The 23956-nt window shown below is 41.6% G+C and overlaps 1 protein-coding gene across 5 annotated transcripts in view; it reads right to left on the reverse strand.

Annotated features, from left to right (window-relative positions):
- Ptpra (protein tyrosine phosphatase receptor type A) overlaps nt 1-23956 on the reverse strand; it is a 163351-nt gene that overhangs the window by 84684 nt on the left and 54711 nt on the right. For 3 of the 5 annotated variants that reach the window (XM_008854484.2, XM_008854482.3, XM_008854481.3), the window contains 2 exons: nt 2584-2663; nt 1771-2106 (listed from right to left, as the gene is read on the reverse strand). In XM_008854484.2, coding sequence (XP_008852706.1) covers nt 1771-2106; nt 2584-2656 — 409 coding nt within the window. In that variant the 5' untranslated portion in view covers nt 2657-2663. Of the gene's footprint in view, nt 1-1770; nt 2107-2583; nt 2664-3915; nt 3935-23956 lie in introns of those variants that run through there. The other 2 variants (XM_017803594.1, XM_017803593.1) reach the window with 1 other exon arrangement.

A 23956-nucleotide genomic window follows, 5' to 3' on the forward strand; every position in this document is an offset into this window, starting at 1 on the left:
ATTCATCTAAGTGAATCCACAAAACAGAGAAGAAATTCGAGCCAAAGGGATGTAACCACAGATGACAGAACAGCGATTTTGCAAGAAAATAAACCATTTATGTAGCAATCAGGGAAAAATTACTTCCTTTATACCACACAGAAGCTCCTTAAGTGATCCTCTAATTGTTTCTGTTGTTGCTGTTTTTGAAACAGAGTCTCACTATATATCTTTGGTGGGCCTGGAACTCACTATGTAGATCAGGCTGACCATAAACTCACAGAATTTTGTTGGGATTAAAGACGCAGGTGGATCTCTGTGAGTTCCAGGCCAGCTGGGGCTACAGGGAGACCCTGTCTCAAAAAGACCAAAAAAAAGAAAAAAAAAAAAAGGTATGTTCCACCACACCTGTCTAATTATCTTTTATACACCAGGAACCTGGTCAAATAAGTCAGCAAGCTGCCCTACCCTACGTGGTCTCAGACCCGGAGCTCTAATTCTATCCTCTGGACCAGTTCCACTTGAATCTAGTTATTCAGATTCAAGAAGACAAAGGTTTGGGCTGAAGTCCTGAACAGTCGGCTCTGAAATAGAACAGCATCCCTGAGCCTTTCTTCTTTTTCTTCAAGATATATTTTTTATTGAATTTTTGTATATTTCATACAATACATCTTAATCATATTTAAACTCTCTCTCCTAACTGGGGTAATCAACAGCTATCTAACTGGACTTGAAGCGTACTCAATGGGAGGGAATTTCATGTGTGCTACTGTAAACAGTCAAATACACATGGCTAGAGATGTCATAAATCCTAGAGAAAACCCCTCTGTCACATCCCTAGATAAATGAAATTTCTTACTGTATGCTAAATATGAATCCTTATATTTACAGACAAGTATATTCCTGACCACTCATCAAAGAAGTTTCTTTTTGCAACAGATGGAGGCAATAGCCTCTGTAATAACAGAGTTCCACAACTGGTCAAACACAGAGAGTATCTGTGAGGTGCCTAGCCCTAAGTGACACATTTACATTAGAACATCTACATCTGAGGCTCACAGAACATAGTAGAAGAGGAGATAGAGCGAATACTAATGCATCTCTCAACTCTCACCAGCAAAGCTTCCTCATGCAACCGAACCTTTCTTTCTCACTCTACCCCTGGACACTAGTCTGCTACTCTGTTACGGGACATCCACTGTCATCTTCCTTCCCGTGGTCTCCAGGAATCTCCTCCTTCTCAAGGCCAATCCTATTACTCAGTCTTTATATATCATATTCCATATCTTGCACCATCAATTAGCCCCTCTCTTTTTGCCCCTATACCTTTAAACATACTGAAGCCTCTCCGATCTAATCAGGATCTCATTTACCAGGAAGATATCCTCCAGAAAACACCATATTAATCAGATATTACAAATTCTTTTATATCAGGAGCTGGAGAGATACCTCAGCAGTCAACAGCACTTGTTGCTCTTCCAGAAAGCCTGAGTTCTGTTCTTAGCTCCCATGTCAGGAAGCTCATAATTGCCTGTAACTCTCGCTCCACGGGATCCTATGCCCTCTTCTGACCTCCATGGGCACCCTCACTTATATACACATACCCACACATACATACACATAATTAAAAATAAAATAAATCTTAAAAAAAGAAAGAATTCCTTATATAGGCATCATTACTTTCCTTGGGCAAATTTACTTATTTCAAGAATTTTATGGCTACACAAAGATAATAAAAAGGTAAACAAACCCAAAGAACAAGACAGAACAAGCAGAAAGCATCTCTGGTACCTGAAGGAGGGAAGGTTTCTGGAGTGGTTGCTGCAGTGCTGGAATTCCCCTCCCAGGATTCTGTTCTGGCATCTGTGAACTGGTTATCTGGAAGCCATGTTACATTTGGTGAAATGGTAGTGCCTACAGAATCAGTGCTTGTTGCTTGCCTGGTCCCACTGTCAGAGTGTGAAGAATTAACAGTAGTTACATAAGTAGGTTCCAGAGTTAGACTTGGGCTGAATGTCGGTGCCTCAGAAGTTACTGAAGAGGTTGAATTTGAAGTTTTATTCTCTTCATTAATTGATTCTGTTGTTGATGCTTTAATTAATCTTGTAATTCCTAAAGAAGGCGAAACTACAAACACCAAATAAAACAAACATCACATAAAGAATATGAAGCTCAAAAGTTAAAGATACAAAGTAGTTGAACATTAATAAGCATCTGAAACAACTGAACAGCAAGCAAATACCAGACAGACATCCAAACCACACCCTCTTAATGCTGGATCTTTCCCTCTTCCTCCAAAGGCATGAAGGAAGAAAGGCTTTTCACTTATTTCCGTAGAATCAGTATGTAGACACATAAATATCAATATTTCTTTTACTTTTTAATGAAAGGATACACAGTCTCTCTGGTATATTTAAGACAGCATATAGACCAATGCTGAGCACTGAATATAATTAAGGGAGATTTTTCAAAGAGACTTCACAGTCACACGTAAATACTATTTTAATATTATTTTAATACTACCAATGTCATTGAATTTGGGTCATTATATGTTAAGTCAAAATTTTATTCAAAAAATCAGTCTTCCCAGATGACAATTTTTACCTGTAGTAGCATTGTTGGCATTAACATGTATTAGACCACCGCCAAGCAGAACAAGAATAAACCAGGAATCCATTGCTGACCTGGAAAATAGGGAGTCACATTAGATGAAGTTTTATGTTACTGTTTTGGTCTTTTTGAGACAGAGTCTCCTTGTAGCTCCAGTTGGTCTGGTACTCACTATGAAGATCAGACTGCCCTGGAACTCACAGAGATTCACCTGTCTCTGCCTCCCAAGTGCTGGGATAAAAGGTGTGCTCCACCATGCCCGACCATGGTAATTTCTTATAAGACTAAATATACTTTTTTTTATTTTTTGAGACAAGGTCTCCCTGTAGCCCCAACTAGCCTGGAGCTCACTATGCAGACCAATCTGGTCTTGAACTCACAGAAATCCACCTGCCTCTGTCTCCTGACTGCTGGGATTAAAGGTGCTCTAAATATACTCTTATGTGATCCAACAACTCTGTTCCTTGTTGTTTACCTAATGAAATGAAAACTCATGCTCACACAAAAATCCAGCACACAGATGTTTACAGCAATTTTATTAATGACTGTCAAAACCTAGAAGCAACCAAGACATTCTCTAGTAAGAACAAACTACAATATAACAGAATGTTATTCACTGTTAAAAGAGCTAAAGCCATGAAAAGACATTAATGACACTTAAATGCATATTACGAAGTAAAAACAGCCAATTTGAAAAGGATATGTGCTATGTAAGATTCCAATTACAGTAGTCCCCTTTATCAGTGGTTTAGCTTTCTACAAGCTTTGGTTACTTACAACCGTGTTTAGAAACTATCAGTATCTATCTTGACTTCGAGAGAAAGAAAGATCATATTCATCTAACTCTAGTAGTATATTGAACTGTTCTTATTATTGCCAATTTCCTACAGTGCTTTATTTAAAAACATTAATGTATGTATGTATGTATAGGAAAACAGTACATATAGACTTCAGTTCTATATTTAAGTGCACCCACCAGCAGGGTCTTAGAATGTGCCCTCTTGTGAGTTAAGGAGACTGTATATGACATTCTGGAAAAGATAAAGCCACAGAGATTTGCAAAAGATCAGAGGCTCTAGGATTTGAAGGGAGAAAAAAGTCTACGTAGGCAGGGCACATAGCCTATGTAAGGGAGTGACACCTCTCTGTATGATACATTGGTGGGTACATGTCATTACATACTTGTCTAAATCCACAGAATGTACTAGAGTGAAATCTAATGTAAATTATGTAACTTAAATGATAATGATAAGCCAGTACAGGTTCATCAATTACAACATATATATCACTGTGGTTATGGAATGCTAATGGGGGGGGCGTACATACATGGTGGAGTCTGGGACTCTACTTTCTCCTCAATTTTACTGTGACCCTAAAACTGGAAAAAAAAAAAAAAAAGTGTAAGCTGGGCATGGTGGCAAATACTCGTAATCATAGCACATGGAAGATAAAGGTAGGAGGATCAAGAGTTTAAGGTTACCAGGTGCAGTGGTGCATGTAGAGGCAGGCAGATTTCTGTGAGTTCAAGGTCAGTCTGGTCTACACAGTGAGTTCCAGGCCAGCTGGAGCTACAGGAAGACCCTGTCTTAAAAAGACCTAAGAAAAAGGGGGTCTAAGGTCCACCTTAGCTATACACTGAATTTAAGGCTACCCCACTCCACATAAGATTCTATCTTTTTTTTTTTTTTTTCTGGTCTTTTTGAGACAGGGTCTCCCTGTAGTCCCAGCTGTCCTGGAACTCACTATGTAGACCTGGCTGTCCTTGAACTCACAGAGATCCACTTGCCTCTGCCTCCTGAGTGCTGGGATTAAAGGCATGCGCCACCATGCCCAGCTTGGGATGATATTTTGTGTGTTTGTTTTGAGACAGAGTTTGATATGTATCCTGAATTGCACTTGAACTCAACTATGTAGGCCAGACTGGCCTGGAACTTTCTCTCCATCTCTCACTAATCTCCCTTGACTCTTCACCTTTCCCCATTTTTAAATAAATATGCCTTACATACATTTCCCCCCATCTTTGGGTTGCCTTTTCATTCATTAATAGTCTTTCAGCTTAGAAAAAATTTAAATTTGGGGGCCTTAAGAGATGACTCAGCAGTTAAGAGCACTGACTGCTCTTAAGAGGACCTGGGTTCCAGCACCCACATGGCAACTAACAACTGTTCGTAACTCCAGTTCCAGGTTATCCAACACCCTCTTCTGACCTCTACATCATTAAGTGCACTTAACACACAAGCAGGCAGTACATTCATACACATAAAATAAAAAACAAAAAAAGAAAAGTTTTAAATTTTGATGAAACATTTTGTCACCTGTGCATTAGGTGTGAATGCAAAACTCATTACCAAATCCAGTATAACAAAACTTTTTCTTTATGTTTTCTTCTAAGAATTTTGTGGGGATGGAGAGATGGCTCAGTGGATAAAGCACTTCATGTACAAGTATGAAGACCAGAACCCATATAAAGGCCTGGCAGGCATGGCAGCTACCTATAATTCCAGTACTCAAATGGCAGACAGTGAATTTTTGGGACAAACTACCTAACTAGACCAGCCAAAAATGGAGAGTTTTTGGTTCAGTAAAAGACCCTGACTCAATAAATAAAATTGAGAGTAATCAAGGAAGACACTTACCATCACTTTTGAGCCTCCACATGTATGTATACACATGCACTCATATAAACACCAAAAAATTTGTAGTCTTTTAATTGAGGGGTATGTGTGTGCATATTTCTGTGTGTGTGACATGCCCGTATGTGTGCATGTATGTGGAAGCCAGAGGTTGCCACTGGATGTCTTCCTCTTGTTCTCTACCTTATTTTTTGTGACAGGCTTTCTGACTGAACCTAGAGCCCATCGTTGGCTAGACTGGGTGGCTAGCTAAGCACATGTTTTTAAACAAAAGATAGAGTAATAGTAAATATAACATAAACATCCTGCTGTGCGCAGCTGTTATATGGGTACTGGAGCTCAAAACTTGGGTCCTCATGCCTACAAAGCAAGTGCTTTACTGACTGAGCCTTTCCCCAACCCCAAGTTTAATAATTTCAGATCTCACATTTAAGGTGTTTTTTTTTCAGGTAAGTGCACCGTGTTGTGCAATGCCCATGGAGTTTAGAAGAGGCTGTCAGATCCCTTGGGCCTGGAGTTACGAAGAGCTGTTAGCTGCCATGTGGGTACTGGGATTCGAACCCAGGTCTTCTGCAAGAACAGCAAGTGATCTTAACCGCTAAGCCATCTCTCCAGCTCCCCATTTAAGGTTTATTTAAAAAATTTATTTTTCGCCAGGCATGGTGACACATGCCTTTAATTCCAGCACTTGGGAGGCAGAGGCAGAAGCAGGCAGATCTCTGTGAGTTCAAGGCCAGCGTGGTCTACATAGTGAGTTCCAGGACAGCTGGGGCTGCAGGGAGACCCTGTCTCAAAAAGACAAAAAAACAAAAACAACAACAACAACAAAAAAAACAAAACAGAATTTATTTTTCAATTGTATGTGTCTGAGTATTTTGCCTCTGTGTATGTCAGTGCACCTGTGTCATGCAATGCCCGTGGAGGCCAGAAGAGGGCATTGGATCCCTTGGACTTGGAGTTACAGATGGCTGTTACCTGCTACATGGGTGCTGAAAACTGAGCCCAGGTCCTCTGCAAGAGCAGCCAATGCTCTTAACTGCTGAGCCATCTCTTCAGACCCACATTTAAGTTTTTAACTAGTTTTGAGTTAATTTTTATGTATAGTTAAAGGTAAGAGTACAACTTTATTCTTTTTCTTGTGATTGCAATTAAAATACACACCTCTCTTCCTCTGTCTCTGTTGTGAGTAGTAGTATGTATGCATCAGAAGACCAGAGGTCAACGCTGGGTGTCTTCCTCAATCACCTAATTTTTTGAGACATTGTCTTTCACTGAACTTGGAGCATACTGATTGAGTTACAACAGAAGTAAATCCTGGGCTGAGAGTATAGTTCAGTGATACAGAAGACTTGGGTTCAAGCCCCAGAACTGCAAAACCATAAGCAAGCAAGCAAACAAGTAAATAGAAATTCAGGCACATGTTACTTACTACATGGATAAACCCTGAACACAGAAACAAGCCAGATCCAAAAGGTCAAATATTGTGGGATTCCAAGAGTAATAAAACTTCAGAGTCAGAAAATGCACAGGCTAGAGCAAAGAAGGGAATGTGGGTAGTGCTGGAGACCTTGCTCAGGGGTTCTTCGGTTCTTTAAGCAGTTTTCTCTCACTGGCAGCTCTCACTGTTCCTACTCCACCTTCTCTTGGTGGCATGTATCAATATTCTACTCAACATTCACCTATGGCCTCTCGTGTCAGATGTCTCTTGTGGCTTGCTCATTGCTACATTTGTCACTTATACAGCTGTCCTCTTCTGTTCCTTGGCTTTTTGCCCGACTTTGACGGCAGCTGCTCTGTCATTGCCTGTCTGCTATTCTGCCACTTCTCCAACCACCCGACAGATACAATATGTACTATAACATTGCATATTCTCCACACTGAGAACTAAGCACTTTCCCCACTGTGTGCCCTGCAAACTCCTACCTATGGCATTGTTATACATTTAAGTCAAACACCTGGGCCTTGCCTACCTCCAGCATCTCATTAAGTCTTTATTTCTGCACCTACAAATTCTCTCCTCAAGTCTCCCCTAGGTAGTCTTGCCCTCCTGAGTTCTTGCTTTAATGGCTGCATTACTTCTGAAAGCTTCCATCACTGACTCCCCTTACCTCAGACTCCACCAGTTGAGCCTCTATCCTGATATTGTTCTAAGCTCCAGATTGTTCTGGATCCGCTTCCTTATGCTAAAACCATTGGTGTTTCCCAGCTGTGTTCGCTAGTAAACCACAACTTTCTATTATGAGGGGAACTAAAGAATCTTGTTTGTGGCTGACCGTCCTTCGGTGATGTGACTGTTACCTCACTTGTCCTGTGCACTATACCCTCTTATTTTCATCCTGTCAGACACCAGGACCTTGCATCTATCATTTTCACATTCGTTTAACAAATAAATATATATTGGGCCCTGTAGTGGAACTATGTCCTTTAATCATGACATCGCCAATGCCATCTTGAAATCTGAACGGTTGTTGTTACCCACATGAAACTTTCACCTGAGAGTCTAGCCACCATCCCCTCCTACCCCAACTATACATGGTCTCAGGAGATTTCAGAGTATAAAAGAAGTGAAAGGTTGGCCAATGATTGAGCATTCCTGAGTTATTACCAGTACCAAGGGTAAAACGTTGGTGATGCAGCTTCCTGAAAGTCACTCTTGTTCCTGTAAATAACTTTTAATCCATGTGTAATCCTTTCTTTGATTTGACAGTTGTCTTGTCTGGGTTCATCAGTAGGTATTTCTGTGTATCTTCCCAGCTCATCACCCTTGTTGGGACCAGACAAGCTATTTTACATTTCCAAGTCCTCCCTGCTTAAAAGACTACCTGATTCTTCTCTTGGCTAATTCATAATCTTCCAAATTTTGCATAAGCATCATCTCCACTGAAAATTCTTTCTGTAGTTTGCACTTCCCCCACCTCACTTCAGTGTTTACTGACTTTTTTGGTCTTTTTGAGACAGGGTCTCTCTGTAGCCCCAGCTGGCCCAGAACTCACTATGTAGACCAGGCTGGCCTTGAACTCACAGAGATCCACCTGCCTCTGCCTCCCAAGTGCTGGGATTAAAGGTGTGCGCCACCAAGCCCGGCCAGTGTTTACTGACTTTTTAAAAAATATTTTATTCATGATTTTATTTTATGTGTATGAGTGTTTTGGCCTGCATGTAAGTGCAGCCATATCATGCAATGCCTGAGGCGGTCAGAAGAAGGCACTGAATCCCCTGGAACTGGAATTTGGGATGATTGTTAGCCACCATGTGGGTGCTGGGAACTGGCAAGAACAGCCAGTGCTCTTAACCACTGAGCCATCTCTCCAGCCCCTATTAGCTAACTTTTTAATGAAAGATAATAATTCAAGATTTAAATAAATGCCAGGTGTGGTGGCACATGCCTTTAATCCCGGCACTCGGGAGGCAGAGGCAGGCAGATCTTAGTGAGTTCAAGGCTAGCCTGGTCTAAATAGTGAGTTCCAGGCCTGCTGGGGCTACAGGGAGATCCTATCTCAAAAAGACAAAACAAAAAAACCAAAATATCATCCCAGAACTCTGGAGGTAGAGGTTAGCCTGGGCTACATGAAGCCCTATCTCAAAAAGAACACAACATAAACTAAATAAATTTTTTTTAAAGGGGAAAAGGGTGGGAGTGGTGGTACACACTTGTAATCAAAAGATGAAGCCAGAAGGATTGCAGGCTTGAGGCCGGTCTGGACTACATAGTGCGATAATGTTCCCATTCCCCCTACCCCCTTCACAAAAAAAAGGGCAGGGAAAGACATAGATAGGCATGTCTATAAAGAAGATACAGTTAAACGGCTGGAAAGAACTTCATACCTATTAAGATAGCTACATAAGATATCTACAACCAACCCCAGAAAAAAGTGTTGGTGAGGATGTGCAGAAGCTGGAATGTTATGTATGGCTGGTGGGAATGTAAAATATCACAGATGCTTTGAAATCCATATAGAAATTCCTCAAAGAATAAAATGATTATCATACGATCCCCAAATTTTACTTCTGAGAAAATACTGAAAAGAACAGAAAACAGGGTCATGGCAGCATTATCCACAACAGCCAAAAGGTAGAAGCAATCCAAGTGCCCATTAGCAAATGAATGGATAAAATGTGGCTATACATATAACAGAATACTATTCAGTGTTAAAAGTAAACAAAGGCCAGTGAGATGGCACCGTGGGTAAAGTCTGCTGCCAAGTATGATGACCTGCGCTTGATTCATGAGTCCTACATGGCAGAAGGAGCGAATAGACTCTCACAGTGTGGCATGAGCATAAATGCCCATATGCACATAACACAATCAATCAATCAATCAATCAATCAATCAATCAATCAATCAATGTAATAAAGAAGGAGGAAATGAATTCTAGGCTGGGAGTGTAGTTCAGTGGTAGAGCAGATCTGGGTTTGATCCCCAAAACTGCAAAGCCTTGTAAGCGTAAAAATAAATAGAAATTCAGGCACATGTTACTACATGATGGATAAAACCTGAACACATACTAAGGGAAACAAGTCAGGCATGAGAAAGGTCAAATACTGAATGACTCTGAAACTAGTAAAATTCGGAGTAAAAAATGCAATGTTGGATGCTATGGGCTGAAGGGAAAAAGGAAACAGGAAGTTAGTGTTTAATGGGTTCAGAGTTTCAGTGGAAAACAATGAAAAAAGTTCTGGAGACAGATGGTGGTGATAACTGTACAAAAGTGTGAATATACTCCCAATGCCACAAACTGTACACTTAAAGATGGTATATTTTATGTTATATATAAACCACATTTTAGAAAAAAGGTAGAAACCCAGCACTTGGGAGACAGAGGGAGGAGGAACTCTCTGAGATCTACGAGATGGAGGCCAGCCTGGTCTACAAAGCGAGTTCTAGGTAGAAAAATAAAGACAAGTTACAAACAAGAAGAGACTCACCTGCTTCTGCTTCCAGAGTGCTGGGGTTAAAGGCATGCACCACCATACCCCAACAACTGTTTTAAAACATAAGATTTTTATGATTATTACTTGGGGGTAGTGAGGCTAACAGATCGGGAAATGATTGTCATTTAAAAGATAGTTACAAGCCGGGCATGGTGGTACATGCCTGTAGTCCCAGCACTTGGGAGGCAGAGGCAGGTGGATCTCTGTGAGTTCAAGGCCAGCCTGGTCTACACAGTGAGTTCCAGGCCAGCTGGGGCTACAGGGAGACCCTGTTTCAAAAAGACCAAAAAAAAAAAAAAATGTTACAGTTCTGAGGAAGGAGATACATGTAATGACATGCAGAGACCAAAGATGGGGAAAGAAAAAAAAAAAAGTCAGTAAAGAGAGGAACAAGGTAAGAATACCACCAGCAAGAGGCTTTATTGTGGTTTCAGTGGGAAGGAATGGGCAAGGCAGGTCAGTAAGCAGGCTCAGGATTGGCTAGTTTGAATAATTTTAATGGTATTTGGGTTATAGGATACCTGGTTGCATGATAACTAGTCCTAAGGTTAATAATTAGGATGGTTGAGGTGTGGACTCTGGATTGGATGCTTTGTACTTGAAGGGCAGCCTAAAAACTGGTTACTTTAGTAAAAATACCACATAGCACTACATGACTTCATGTGTATAAAATTCCAGAGAACACAAAAGTAACCTACAATGACAGGAAAAAACAAAAAAACAAAAAAACAAAAAAAATCAGACTAGTGGTTGCCAAGAAAGATCACAAAAGACACAAGGAAAATCTAGGGAAAGATGAATATGTTCACACTTTGTTGATGGGAGTAATAGTTTTACCAACTGTACACACAAGTCAAAATGATAGATCTTACACTTTAAATGTGTAGAGTTATTGAATGTCAATTAACAGTTGCTTAAAAACGTAAGAATAATCAATGATAAAAACACATATATACAATAAAAATGTTTAATAGTTCTTTGATTATTAACAAAAGCTAGAGGTATAGTTCAATGATAGAACCCTTGCCTGGTATGTATGAAATCCTGGATTTGATCCCCAGAACTGCAGGAACAAAATAAATAAATGAATGAATATATTTACTGAAAAATAGAGAGGGTAGGCCGATCTCTGTGAGTTCGAGGTTAGCCTGGTCTACATAGTGAGTTCTAGGCCAGCTGGGGCTACAGGGAGACCCTATCTCAAAAATACCAAACCAAACCAAACAAAACAAAACCCACCAAAAAAAACAGAGAGGCACAAATTAATACTATGAATGCAAAGTGGAAATAACTAGACACAGTAGATGCAGAAACTAGTATTATCAACAACTAAGGCAAATAATTTAAAAACTTGACTCTAACATATAAAAATGAGAAATCATGATCAATTTAAGTTATCTAAGATAACTTAGGACCTAAAAAAATTTTTTTAACTTATTTTGAGTGTTCAAGTATTTTGCTTGCATGTATGTAAGTGTACCACATTAGCTGCCATGTGGGTGCTGGGAACTGAACCCAGGTCCTCTGCAAGAACAACCAATGTTCTTAGCTGCTGAGCCATGTCTCTAGTCCCCCAACAAGGATGTTTTTAAAAGCTATTTTAGGGGCTAGAGAGATGGCTCAGCGGTTAAGAACACTGGCTGTTCTTGCAGAAGACCCAGGTTCGAATCCCAGCACCAACATGGCAGCTAATAACTGTCTGTAACTCCAGTTCCAGGGGATCTGATGGACTCCTCTGTCCTCTTCAGGCATTGCACAACACAGGTGTACTTACCTACATGCAGCAATACATGCATACACATAAAATAAAAATAATAAATAAAATTCAGTGAGGAATTGTCTACACTGGGGAGGTACATGGGCATGCTTGTTGGAGAGAGGTGGGGGTGAGGGTGTGTGTGTGTGACAAACTGTTTCAGAGTAGAGAAACTGAGCTAAGCACAAGCAAGTAAGTAGGAGAGCATGTCTGTTGCACTCAGTTCTCTCTGCTCTTGACTGTGGATGGTGATGTGACTAGTAAGTAGGAGAGCATGTCTGTTGCACTCAGTTCTCTCTGCTCTTGACTGTGGATGGTGGTGTGACTAGTAAGTAGGAGAGCATGTCCGTTGCACTCACTCAGTTCTCTCTGCTCTTGACTGTGGATGGTGATGTGACTAGTAAGTAGGAGAGCATGTCCGTTGCACTCACTCAGTTCTCTCTGCTCTTGACTGTGGATGGTGATGTGACTAGTAAGTAGGAGAGCATGTCCGTTGCACTCACTCAGTTCTCTCTGCTCTTGACTGTGGATGGTGATGTGACTAGTAAGTAGGAGAGCATGTCCGTTGCACTCACTCAGTTCTCTCTGCTCTTGACTGTGGATGGTGATGTGACTAGTAAGTAGGAGAGCATGTCCGTTGCACTCACTCAGTTCTCTCTGCTCTTGACTGTGGATGGTGATGTGACTAGTAAGTAGGAGAGCATGTCCGTTGCACTCACTCAGTTCTCTCTGCTCTTGACTGTGGATGGTGATGTGACTAGTAAGTAGGAGAGCATGTCCGTTGCACTCACTCAGTTCTCTCTGCTCTTGACTGTGGATGGTGATGTGACTAGTAAGTAGGAGAGCATGTCCGTTGCACTCACTCAGTTCTCTCTGCTCTTGACTGTGGATGGTGATGTGACTAGTAAGTAGGAGAGCATGTCCGTTGCACTCACTCAGTTCTCTCTGCTCTTGACTGTGGATGGTGATGTGACTAGTAAGTAGGAGAGCATGTCCGTTGCACTCACTCAGTTCTCTCTGCTCTTGACTGTGGATGGTGATGTGACTAGTAAGTAGGAGAGCATGTCCGTTGCACTCACTCAGTTCTCTCTGCTCTTGACTGTGGATGGTGATGTGACTAGTAAGTAGGAGAGCATGTCCGTTGCACTCACTCAGTTCTCTCTGCTCTTGACTGTGGATGGTGATGTGACTAGTAAGTAGGAGAGCATGTCCGTTGCACTCACTCAGTTCTCTCTGCTCTTGACTGTGGATGGTGATGTGACTAGTAAGTAGGAGAGCATGTCCGTTGCACTCACTCAGTTCTCTCTGCTCTTGACTGTGGATGGTGATGTGACTAGTAAGTAGGAGAGCATGTCCGTTGCACTCACTCAGTTCTCTCTGCTCTTGACTGTGGATGGTGATGTGACTAGTAAGTAGGAGAGCATGTCCGTTGCACTCACTCAGTTCTCTCTGCTCTTGACTGTGGATGGTGATGTGACTAGTAAGTAGGAGAGCATGTCCGTTGCACTCACTCAGTTCTCTCTGCTCTTGACTGTGGATGGTGATGTGACTAGTAAGTAGGAGAGCATGTCCGTTGCACTCACTCAGTTCTCTCTGCTCTTGACTGTGGATGGTGATGTGACTAGTAAGTAGGAGAGCATGTCCGTTGCACTCACTCAGTTCTCTCTGCTCTTGACTGTGGATGGTGATGTGACTAGTAAGTAGGAGAGCATGTCCGTTGCACTCACTCAGTTCTCTCTGCTCTTGACTGTGGATGGTGATGTGACTAGTAAGTAGGAGAGCTTGTCTGTTGCACTCAGTTCTCTCTGCTCTTGACTGTGGATGGTGGTGTGACTAGTAAGTAGGAGAGCATGTCCGTTGCACTCAGTCAGTTCTCTCTGCTCTTGACTGTGGATGGTGATGTGACTAGTAAGTAGGAGAGCATGTCTGTTCCACTCAGTTCTCTCTGCTCTTGACTGTGGATAGTGATGTGACTAGTAAGTAGGAGAGCATGTCTGTTCCACTCAGTTCTCTCTGCTCTTGACTGTGGATAGTGATGTGACTAGTAAGTAGGAGAGCATGTCTGTTCCACTCAGTTCTCTCTGCTCTTGACTGTGGATAGTGATGTGACTAGTAAGTAGGAGAGCATGTCTGTTCCACTCAGTTCTCTCTGCTCTTGACTGTGGATAGTGATGTGACTAGTAAGTAGGAGAGCATGTCTGTTCCACTCAGTTCTCTCTGCTCTTGACTGTGGATAGTGATGTGACTAGTAAGTAGGAGAGCATGTCTGTTCCACTCAGTTCTCTCTGCTCTTGACTGTGGATAGTGATGTGACTAGTAAGTAGGAGAGCATGTCTGTTCCACTCAGTTCTCTCTGCTCTTGACTGTGGATAGTGATGTGACTAGTAAGTAGGAGAGCATGTCTGTTCCACTCAGTTCTCTCTGCTCTTGACTGTGGATAGTGATGTGACTAGTAAGTAGGAGAGCATGTCTGTTCCACTCAGTTCTCTCTGCTCTTGACTGTGGATAGTGATGTGACTAGTAAGTAGGAGAGCATGTCTGTTCCACTCAGTTCTCTCTGCTCTTGACTGTGGATAGTGATGTGACTAGTAAGTAGGAGAGCATGTCTGTTCCACTCAGTTCTCTCTGCTCTTGACTGTGGATAGTGATGTGACTAGTAAGTAGGAGAGCATGTCTGTTCCACTCAGTTCTCTCTGCTCTTGACTGTGGATAGTGATGTGACTAGTAAGTAGGAGAGCATGTCTGTTCCACTCAGTTCTCTCTGCTCTTGACTGTGGATAGTGATGTGACTAGTAAGTAGGAGAGCATGTCTGTTCCACTCAGTTCTCTCTGCTCTTGACTGTGGATAGTGATGTGACTAGTAAGTAGGAGAGCATGTCTGTTCCACTCAGTTCTCTCTGCTCTTGACTGTGGATAGTGATGTGACTAGTAAGTAGGAGAGCATGTCTGTTCCACTCAGTTCTCTCTGCTCTTGACTGTGGATAGTGATGTGACTAGTAAGTAGGAGAGCATGTCTGTTCCACTCAGTTCTCTCTGCTCTTGACTGTGGATAGTGATGTGACTAGTAAGTAGGAGAGCATGTCTGTTCCACTCAGTTCTCTCTGCTCTTGACTGTGGATAGTGATGTGACTAGTAAGTAGGAGAGCATGTCTGTTCCACTCAGTTCTCTCTGCTCTTGACTGTGGATAGTGATGTGACTAGTAAGTAGGAGAGCATGTCTGTTCCACTCAGTTCTCTCTGCTCTTGACTGTGGATAGTGATGTGACTAGTAAGTAGGAGAGCATGTCTGTTCCACTCAGTTCTCTCTGCTCTTGACTGTGGATAGTGATGTGACTAGTAAGTAGGAGAGCATGTCTGTTCCACTCAGTTCTCTCTGCTCTTGACTGTGGATAGTGATGTGACTAGTAAGTAGGAGAGCATGTCTGTTCCACTCAGTTCTCTCTGCTCTTGACTGTGGATAGTGATGTGACTAGTAAGTAGGAGAGCATGTCTGTTCCACTCAGTTCTCTCTGCTCTTGACTGTGGATAGTGATGTGACTAGTAAGTAGGAGAGCATGTCTGTTCCACTCAGTTCTCTCTGCTCTTGACTGTGGATAGTGATGTGACTAGTAAGTAGGAGAGCATGTCTGTTCCACTCAGTTCTCTCTGCTCTTGACTGTGGATAGTGATGTGACTAGTAAGTAGGAGAGCATGTCTGTTCCACTCAGTTCTCTCTGCTCTTGACTGTGGATGGTGATGTGACTAGTAAGTAGGAGAGCATGTCTGTTCCACTCAGTTCTCTCTGCTCTTGACTGTGGATAGTGATGTGACTAGTAAGTAGGAGAGCATGTCTGTTCCACTCAGTTCTCTCTGCTCTTGACTGTGGATGGTGATGTGACTAGTAAGTAGGAGAGCATGTCTGTTGCACTCACTCAGTTCTCTCTGCTCTTGACTGTGGATGGTGATGTGACTAGCTGTTTGAAGTTCAGTCTTCATTTCCTCACAGTGATGAACTGTAACCTGAAACTGTAAAAAGCCTTTTTCTCTGAAGCTGCTTTCATCAGGGTATTTTGTCACAGAAACAGAAATAAAACTAAGACAATATAATTTACTTATGTTAATGAAGATCATATATTTTTAATAGATCATATATTTTAATAGATGTAGAATATATACTAGATAAAAATACATGATTGATTTTTTTTTATTTTTGGTCTTTTTGAGACAGGGCTCCCTGGTAACCTCAATAAATCTGGCTTCAATCTCAGAGATCCACCTGCCTTTGTCTCCCCAGTGCTGAGATTAAAGGCGTGCGTCACCATACCTGGCTCTGAATTCCCGAGGAGGTCAGAAGAGGGCATCAGATTCCCTGGAACTGGAGTTACGGACAGCTGTTAGCTGCCATGAGGGTGCTGGGAATCAAACCTGGGTCCTCTGCAAGAGCAACCAGTGCTGAGCCATCTCTTCAGTCCCAGTTTTGTTTTTTTTTAATCCCCTTAGACACAAAAGTCTATTTATTTGTCTTTTGTTTATTTATAGACAGGGTCTTGCAATGTAGCCCAGGCTGGCATACGTTTCTCCTGCCTCCACTTCCTAATTACTCAGATTATAGCCATTTACTATCACACCAAGCACCCCAAAAGTTACTATTTTAAAACAATAATATGCAATTATTTTTAACACTGAAAACATTTGTTTAAGAATCAGGAATAAGATAAGGTGGTTTCTATCCACTTCTAGCAAATATTATGAGTGGTCTCTGCCTTTATCGTAAGAAGTTAGACTAGTAAAAATCAGAACAGTTTTATGTGTGTAAATTATGATTACTGACAGAAAAATCCACAAGATTTTCAGGGTTAGGGAAATGACTCAGTCAGTAAAATGCACGCTGCACAAGCAGGAGAACCTGAGTTTGGATCTCCAACACTCATATAAAAAGCGAGGCAGGCAGCACACGCATCTGTAATCCAAGTGAGCTTCAGGGTTACTGAGATAGCCTGTCTAAAAACAAGGCAGAGAGCAACTGAGGAAGATACGCAGTGTCAGTCTCCGGCCTCTACACACCTATATGCATGCACAAAGTCACACACACACATAAATAAAAAGGGAATCAGATGGGAAGGAAGGGAAAGTATGTAAGAAAGGTAGGAGGAGGTAAGGCAAGTAGAAAACTGAGGGAGCTACAACTGGACATCTTCAAGATTTCTTTGTGATAAGTGCAATAAGGTCAAATATTAAGACGGTAAGAGAGAAGTGACAAGATTAACAAGGATGGTCCAGAAAATGACGGAAATTGCTGACTTTGGACAGATGAGACCCATTTTTTCTAGGATTCGTCTTTAGAAAAATGCTCTAGAGGCCAGGTGGATCTCTGTGAGTTTGAGGTCAGCCTGGTCTACATAGCAAGTTCTAGGCCAGTTGGGGCTACAAGGGAGACCCTGTCTCAAAAAGACCCCTCCCAAAAAAAGAAAGAAAGATGCTCTAGACACAACGGTTTTGAGAACATACAGAACTGAGGTTTTGTTAGATAACTGCAACAAAACTTCAAGCAGTGGGGCTGAGTACAGGCAAAAGAATGACTGGGTTGCTGAATCAGAGTCAACTGATAAAGGAAAGGACGATAGATGGTAGAAATGGTTTGGAGTAAAAAGGATTTAAATGACTAAGACACAAAAGATGGCAGAGAATATTTAATGTGGAAACAAGTGCAGTATGTAAACAGCAAGGTCCCTAGGAACTAATTTCACCACACATACTTGCAATCTATTTTAACTAATGCTCTTAAAAATCGGTAAGTATGGGCCAGGTGTGGTGGCGCATGCCTTTAATCCCAGCACTTGGGAGACAAAGGCAGGCGAATCTCTGTAAGTTTAAGGCCAGCCTGGTCTACACAGAGAGTTCCAGGCCAACTGGGGCTACAGGGAGAGAGACCCTGTCTCAAAAAGACCAAAAGAAAAAAAGGAAAATCAGTTAAGTATGGAACCCCATAGAATTCAGATGCCGATAAAATATGAATTCTTTACTACTACTTTACTATTAGATTATGCCACAAGGATCTTACCAAATATCCCTTTTATTTTGAGACAGGGTCTCACTAAATAGACCAGGCTCGCCTTGAACTCACAGGAATTTGCCGGCCTCTGCCTCCCAAGTGCTGGGACTAAAGGTGTGTGTCACCACGCCCAGCCTTACATATTCCTTTAAAATTCTGTATTTCCTTGATACCTCTACTCCTGTAATTGAAACTAAACAACAACAACAAAAACCTATTTCAGTGCTGACAATAAGTAGTTGCTACTGCTTCTTTCTCTTCTTTGCTTACTTTGTGACAAGTTTCACTATATAGGCCAGGGCAGTCTTACACTCCTGACCCATCTGCCTCTCTCTTGAGTACTGAGATTACAGATGTCTACCATCTTACCCAGTAGACTAGCTTCTTTTTAAAAAGTTCTGAGTATAGGCTGGAGAGATGGTTTGCTAGTTAATAGCACTTGCTGTAATTGTAGTGGACCCAGATTCAGTTTCCAGCATCCACATGGCAGATTAATAACTGCCTGTAACTCTAGTTCCAGGGGATCTGAGGCCCTCTTCTGGCCTCCATGGGCACTGCATGAATGAGGTATTTACAGACAGAATGGCAAAAAACTCATACACATAAAAATAAATAAAAAGGGGCTGGAGAGATGGCTCAGTGGTTAAGAACACTGGTTGTTCTTGCAGAAGATCCAGGTTCGAGTCCCAGCACCCATGTACCAGCTAACAACTGTCTGTAACTCCAGTTCCAAGGGGTCTGTCCTCCACGGGCATTGCAGGACACATTGCACTTAGCTACATGCAGGCAATACACGTATATACATAGAATAAAAATAAAATATTAAAAAATAAATTAATTAAAAGTTATAAGCATATATCTGGATTATTTGAAGCTTTCATCAACTTCTTATCCAGTTGAATTTATAGAAATTATCTATAGACAAATTTTTATGTGAGTAATTTCAGTAACTAGCTTAATTTGTTAAGAATTAGGGTGCAGGTCACTCCATTGGAAACTGGCAAACACTAACTTTGGTGGCTATTACACTAATATAGAAGGGGCTGTTCACAGACTCAGCATTAGGGAGTTCCTGCTGAGCTAAACACACTCTGTAAATACTTCCTGAAAGAGTCCATGAGACCAGCAAGGGGGAGGGTATGTAGCTTAATTCTTTCACAATGCCTGTGGAGAGGCTGACAGTGATGAAAGCCTAGAAAACTCATGAAAGGCCCTTTTATAACCAGAGTGGACAGGAGCACAAAAGCAAAGTCAGATGACCTACTTAAAGCTCTGTTTTTACTGATGAGAATCCATTTTCATTCCAGATTAGTTTCTTTCTAGAAAAAGAAAACTTTACAATAATTAGAAAATTAAGATATAGGAAGTAAAAAAAAAAAATACAGAAAGTATAACTACTAATTCCAATCTTTCCTTCTCAACCATTAGCTTAAGTTGTAGGGGTCAGAAAATACTTACAAGGCTCTAAGTAGGCCCTTTATTTCAATGTAAAATGGGTTCTAAGGAAATTTAAAAAATTTTTCATTCATTCATTCATTCATTCATTCATTTATTGTGTGCATGGCGGGGGAGTTGCGCATGCCACAGCACTCATGTGGAGGTCAGAGGACAACCTGCAGGAACTTGTTTTCTCCTTCCACCATGTGAATTTCAGGGAGAGAACTCAGGTCACCCAGTGTGTGCTGGCCCCTGGGAAATTTAAGTTCTATAATCAATGAGACCAGATTTAGGCTAGTAATATCATGAAAGAAAATACTTTCTTAATCTCTTTCTGGAATGCATATAAAGTAAATGGTATGGTGGTACAGGTCTTTAATCCCAGCTCTTGGGAAGTGGGTGGATCTCTGTGAGTTCAAGGTCAGCCTGGCCTACATAGCAAGTTCCAGGCCAGCTGGGACTACAGGGAGATCCTGTTTCAAAAAGAACCCCCCACTCCCCAAAGAGTAAATGGTAAACTTGGCAACGACAGTCCAAGTTATTTCAAGGCAGGGAAATACTCATTTGTTCAATTAAAGTCCAATACTAACTTGCGGCCGTGGATCCAAAAGTAAAAGCAACTTGAGGGGATCACATCTGAGCATTTTCTCATCTCCCTTTCTCATGTTACCCAAAACACTTCACATTAGTCAATAAATTCTTTCCATCCACGAGATGAAAATCAACACAGCTTTTCTTCATTTTGATGCATTCACTCTTTCTTCTATTGTTTAATTAATTAATTAATTAGAATTTTTGAGACAGGGTCTTATAATGTAGCCCAGGGTGGCCTTAGACTTGCATCAATCCTCCTGCCTCAGCCTCTTAAGTGCTGGGATAAGAGACAGGAGCCAGTGAAGCTGGCTACTCCTTTCTTCTTTCCTCTCCTTGGTCCTTCCTCTCCTTTTCTTTCTTTCTCCCCTTCCCCCCCTTCCTTCTTTCTTTCAAGATTTTTAAAAATATTTTATTATTTTTATATTTTTATGTGTATGCGTGCATTTCCTGCATGTATATAAATGCACCCGTGTAGTGCAATGCCTTCGGAGGTCAGAAGAGGCTGTCAAATTCCCTGGGACTGGAGTTACGACAGTTGTTAGCTGTCATGTGGGTGCTGGGATTCAAACCTGAGTCTTCTGCAAGAACAGTCAGTGTTCTTAACTGCTGAGCCATCTCTCCAGGCCCCTCAAGATTTATTTTTATCTTATGTGCATGATGAGTGTTTTGCCTATATATATGAATGTATACTGAATGGGTGCCCAGTGCCTGAAGAGGTCAGAAGAAGATGTCAGATCCCTTGAAACTGCAGTTGTGAACTACCATATAGGTGCTGGGAACTGAACCCAGGTTCACAGAGAACAGCAAGAGCTCTTAACTGCTGAGTCATCTCTCCAGCCCCCTAATATTCTTTTTAAACAAAGAAACATGGGAAATTCTTACCTACTTCATCTTTTCTTTTTATTAAAAAAAGATTTTATTTTATTTTACATGTTATGAGTGTACTGCCTCCATGTATGCATGCCTGGTGTCCATGGACGCTGGAAGAGGACATCAGAGTCCTTGGACCCAGTGTTACAGAAAGGCGTTAGCTGCCATGTGGATGCTGGGAGCTGAACCTTGGTCCTCTGGAAGAACAGTCAGTGCTCTTAATTACTGAGCCATTTCTCCAGTGCCCTCATCTTTTCTTTAGTGATTAAAAAAGTATCTGATCTGTTCTTGCCTGTTAAATCAATAGGTACTTCTACAATGTTTTTACTACAGGTATCAAACAGTATCAACACTATGAACACAAGCGATCTGACAGTCCTCATGGGCTTCCTTTCTATTCAGTTTCTGTAGCTGCCATCTCCTTCCTTCTCCTCTTCCATTTCACTTTGAATGAAACTAAATTCAGAGCCTAGATACATCAATTCATTATTTTTTAAGGGAAATGGAAGAAAAATGAGGGAGGGGGTTGTTCCAGAGCTCATCAATTATAGCTGTAAGTCGATCTCAAACTCTTTCCCACAATGCCCCTTTTTCCTGTACCCCTCCCCCACACTTTTAGGTTGTCATGTAGTTTCCCAGACTTTTTTATTTATTTTTATTTTATGTGTATGCGTGTATTATCTGTGTGTTGATAAGTGCACCTGCGTCGTGCAATGCCCACGGAGGATAGAAGAGGCTGTCAGATTCCCTGGAACTGGAGTTACAGACAGTTGTTAGCTGCCATGTGGGTGCTGGGATTCAAACCTGGGTCTTCTGCAAGAACCGCTGAGCCATCTCTCTAGCCCCGCCCCCCGCCCCAAACTTTTTTTAAAAGCAATTTTTTTTTTCTTTTTTGGGAAGGAGACATAACAGTTTCAGTATGAAGCCCAGGATGGCCCTGAACCATTGATCTTCCTGTCCCACATCAGCTTTCAAGCTCTGGGATTATAGGAATGTACTACCAGGTCAAATTCTGCAAACAATTTTGAAAATGTCCCTGAGGAAGCAACATGGAGATCAAGGGAAAGCAGATTAGAATTTTTTCTTTTTTTTTGGTCTTTTTGAGACAGGGTCTCCCTGTAGCCCCAGCTGTCCTAAAACTCACTATGTGACCAGGCTGGCCTTGAACTCACAGAGATCCACCCACCTCTGCCTCGCGAGTGCTGGAATCAAAGGCATGCGCCACCACGCCCAGCTGCAGATTAGAATTTTAGCCAACAATCAGTACAGAAAAAGAATGGCCTGGCATGGTGGTATTTGCATATAATGACAGAACTTGGGAGGTAGAAGCAAGAAGATCATGAATTTGAGGCCAGTTTGGGTTATAAAGGAAAAATTTATCTAAAACAAAACAAAACAAAACACAAAAGCAACCAAACCAATCTAACAGCAGACCTAAAGTAAAGGGAAAACAGAAATTCTAGAGGGCTAAATACATGGCTTAATAGCTGAGTACTTGCTTAGCTCAGACAAGAGTCCAAGTCTGACCTCCAGCACTGTACAAAATGAAGAAATTCTAGCCAGACATGGTTGCACATGTCTTTAATCTTAGCATCTGGGAGGCAGAAACAGGTGAGTCTCAGATCAGCCTGGTTCACATAGCAGGTTCCAGGCCAGCTAAAGCAGCATATGAGAGCCTGTCTAAAAAGAAAGAAAAGTCAGCCAGCTGGGTGGGAGACCCTGTCTCAAAAAACAAAAACCAATGAAACAAAACAACAACAACAAAAAAAAAACCCCATCAAAAACCAGCTTCAGAGTTAATGAACTAAAAGATAAAAGGAAATGGAGAGTTAGGGGAACTTAGGCCGAGCAGGAACGATGTGTCCCTTTAAAGAACACCTCCTTGCCCTCCAATCTGTCTAATCCCTCACTCCCAGGGAGGGAGTAAGGGGAGGGGAGGGAGTAAGAAAGGGGAGGGCCCCAGTGACCCAGAACTCCAGTTGGGAACCCCCAGGTCTGAGCACCCCCATTCTACAATAAAATTTGTCTTTTTCACTCTTTTTCTCTCTGTGGCTGCTGCATCCTCATTCTCTGTGTCTGTGACACTTCTCACTCTACATGGCTGACCTCCACTCTCTGGCACCTGTCACAGTGCTCTCGCCTCTGTGGAATTTTTCACTGCCTGCTCCTTGTCTCTACTGTCACTCTGACACCTCTCCCAACCCTCCCCCTGTGGTGGCCCCTAGGCGGTTGCTGTGGTAATGGCTTGATTAGCTATGAAACTCCTCTGGCTTCTATAGCTCAGGCTTTCCAGCTTTCTCTGCCTTACCTCTCCCACCTGCCAACTTCATTCCTCCGGCCCTTTTGCAATGGTCGGTTCCTTGGTTCCCTCTTACTCAGTACTCTCATTTGTTAAGCTGTACTTTAAGTTACCCAGCCCTCTTGCTTTATACTTTTATGTTTTCTAGGCACTGGTCTTCTGCTTTTCCCAGACATTCATCCCATGGAACAAACTTGGCAGATCCTAGGGGGATCAGCCCAAAGTCCAGGTAACAGAAATATTTAGAATGAAACACAACATTGGTAATGGGCATTGAAGATACAATGAAATAATCTAACCTAAAATTTAAATCAAGTCCAAGATAAAAGGAAAGAGAGGAATGATACAGAAAAAATATTTAATAATAATGGTAGAAAATCCTCAAGAACTGACAAGACATCAAAGCACCGGTTTAAGAAGACCCAAGAATTTCCAAACGGATGAATAAAAGAAGTCTATGTCCAGATACATGATAGCAAGACTTCTGAAGACCAAAGAATTATTTTTTTAAAAATTTTTAATTAGTCTGAAAGGGGGAAAAACACAGTGGTAAATGGTTTGCAAATATGGCTATATAGTCATTCTTATACAATACATACACTTTTTAGTAAGACTTTCTTCCTACAGAGATACGAGGTTCACTTCTCCATTTCTTTAATTACGACTTCCTTGAACCAACAAAATACAGGAGAAGTGATAGTACGACTTAAAAGCTGACATGTCATGGAGCTGTTTTTAATCACATCTGCCCCCTGCCCCAGAAATAAGGCTGTCTGATTTTGTTTGATTTTATTGAGACAGGGTCTCACTATATA

This window comes from Nannospalax galili, unplaced genomic scaffold (assembly GCF_000622305.1).
Source record: "Nannospalax galili isolate Female #2095 unplaced genomic scaffold, S.galili_v1.0 scaffold707, whole genome shotgun sequence".
NCBI classification, from domain to species: Eukaryota; Metazoa; Chordata; class Mammalia; order Rodentia; family Spalacidae; genus Nannospalax; species Nannospalax galili.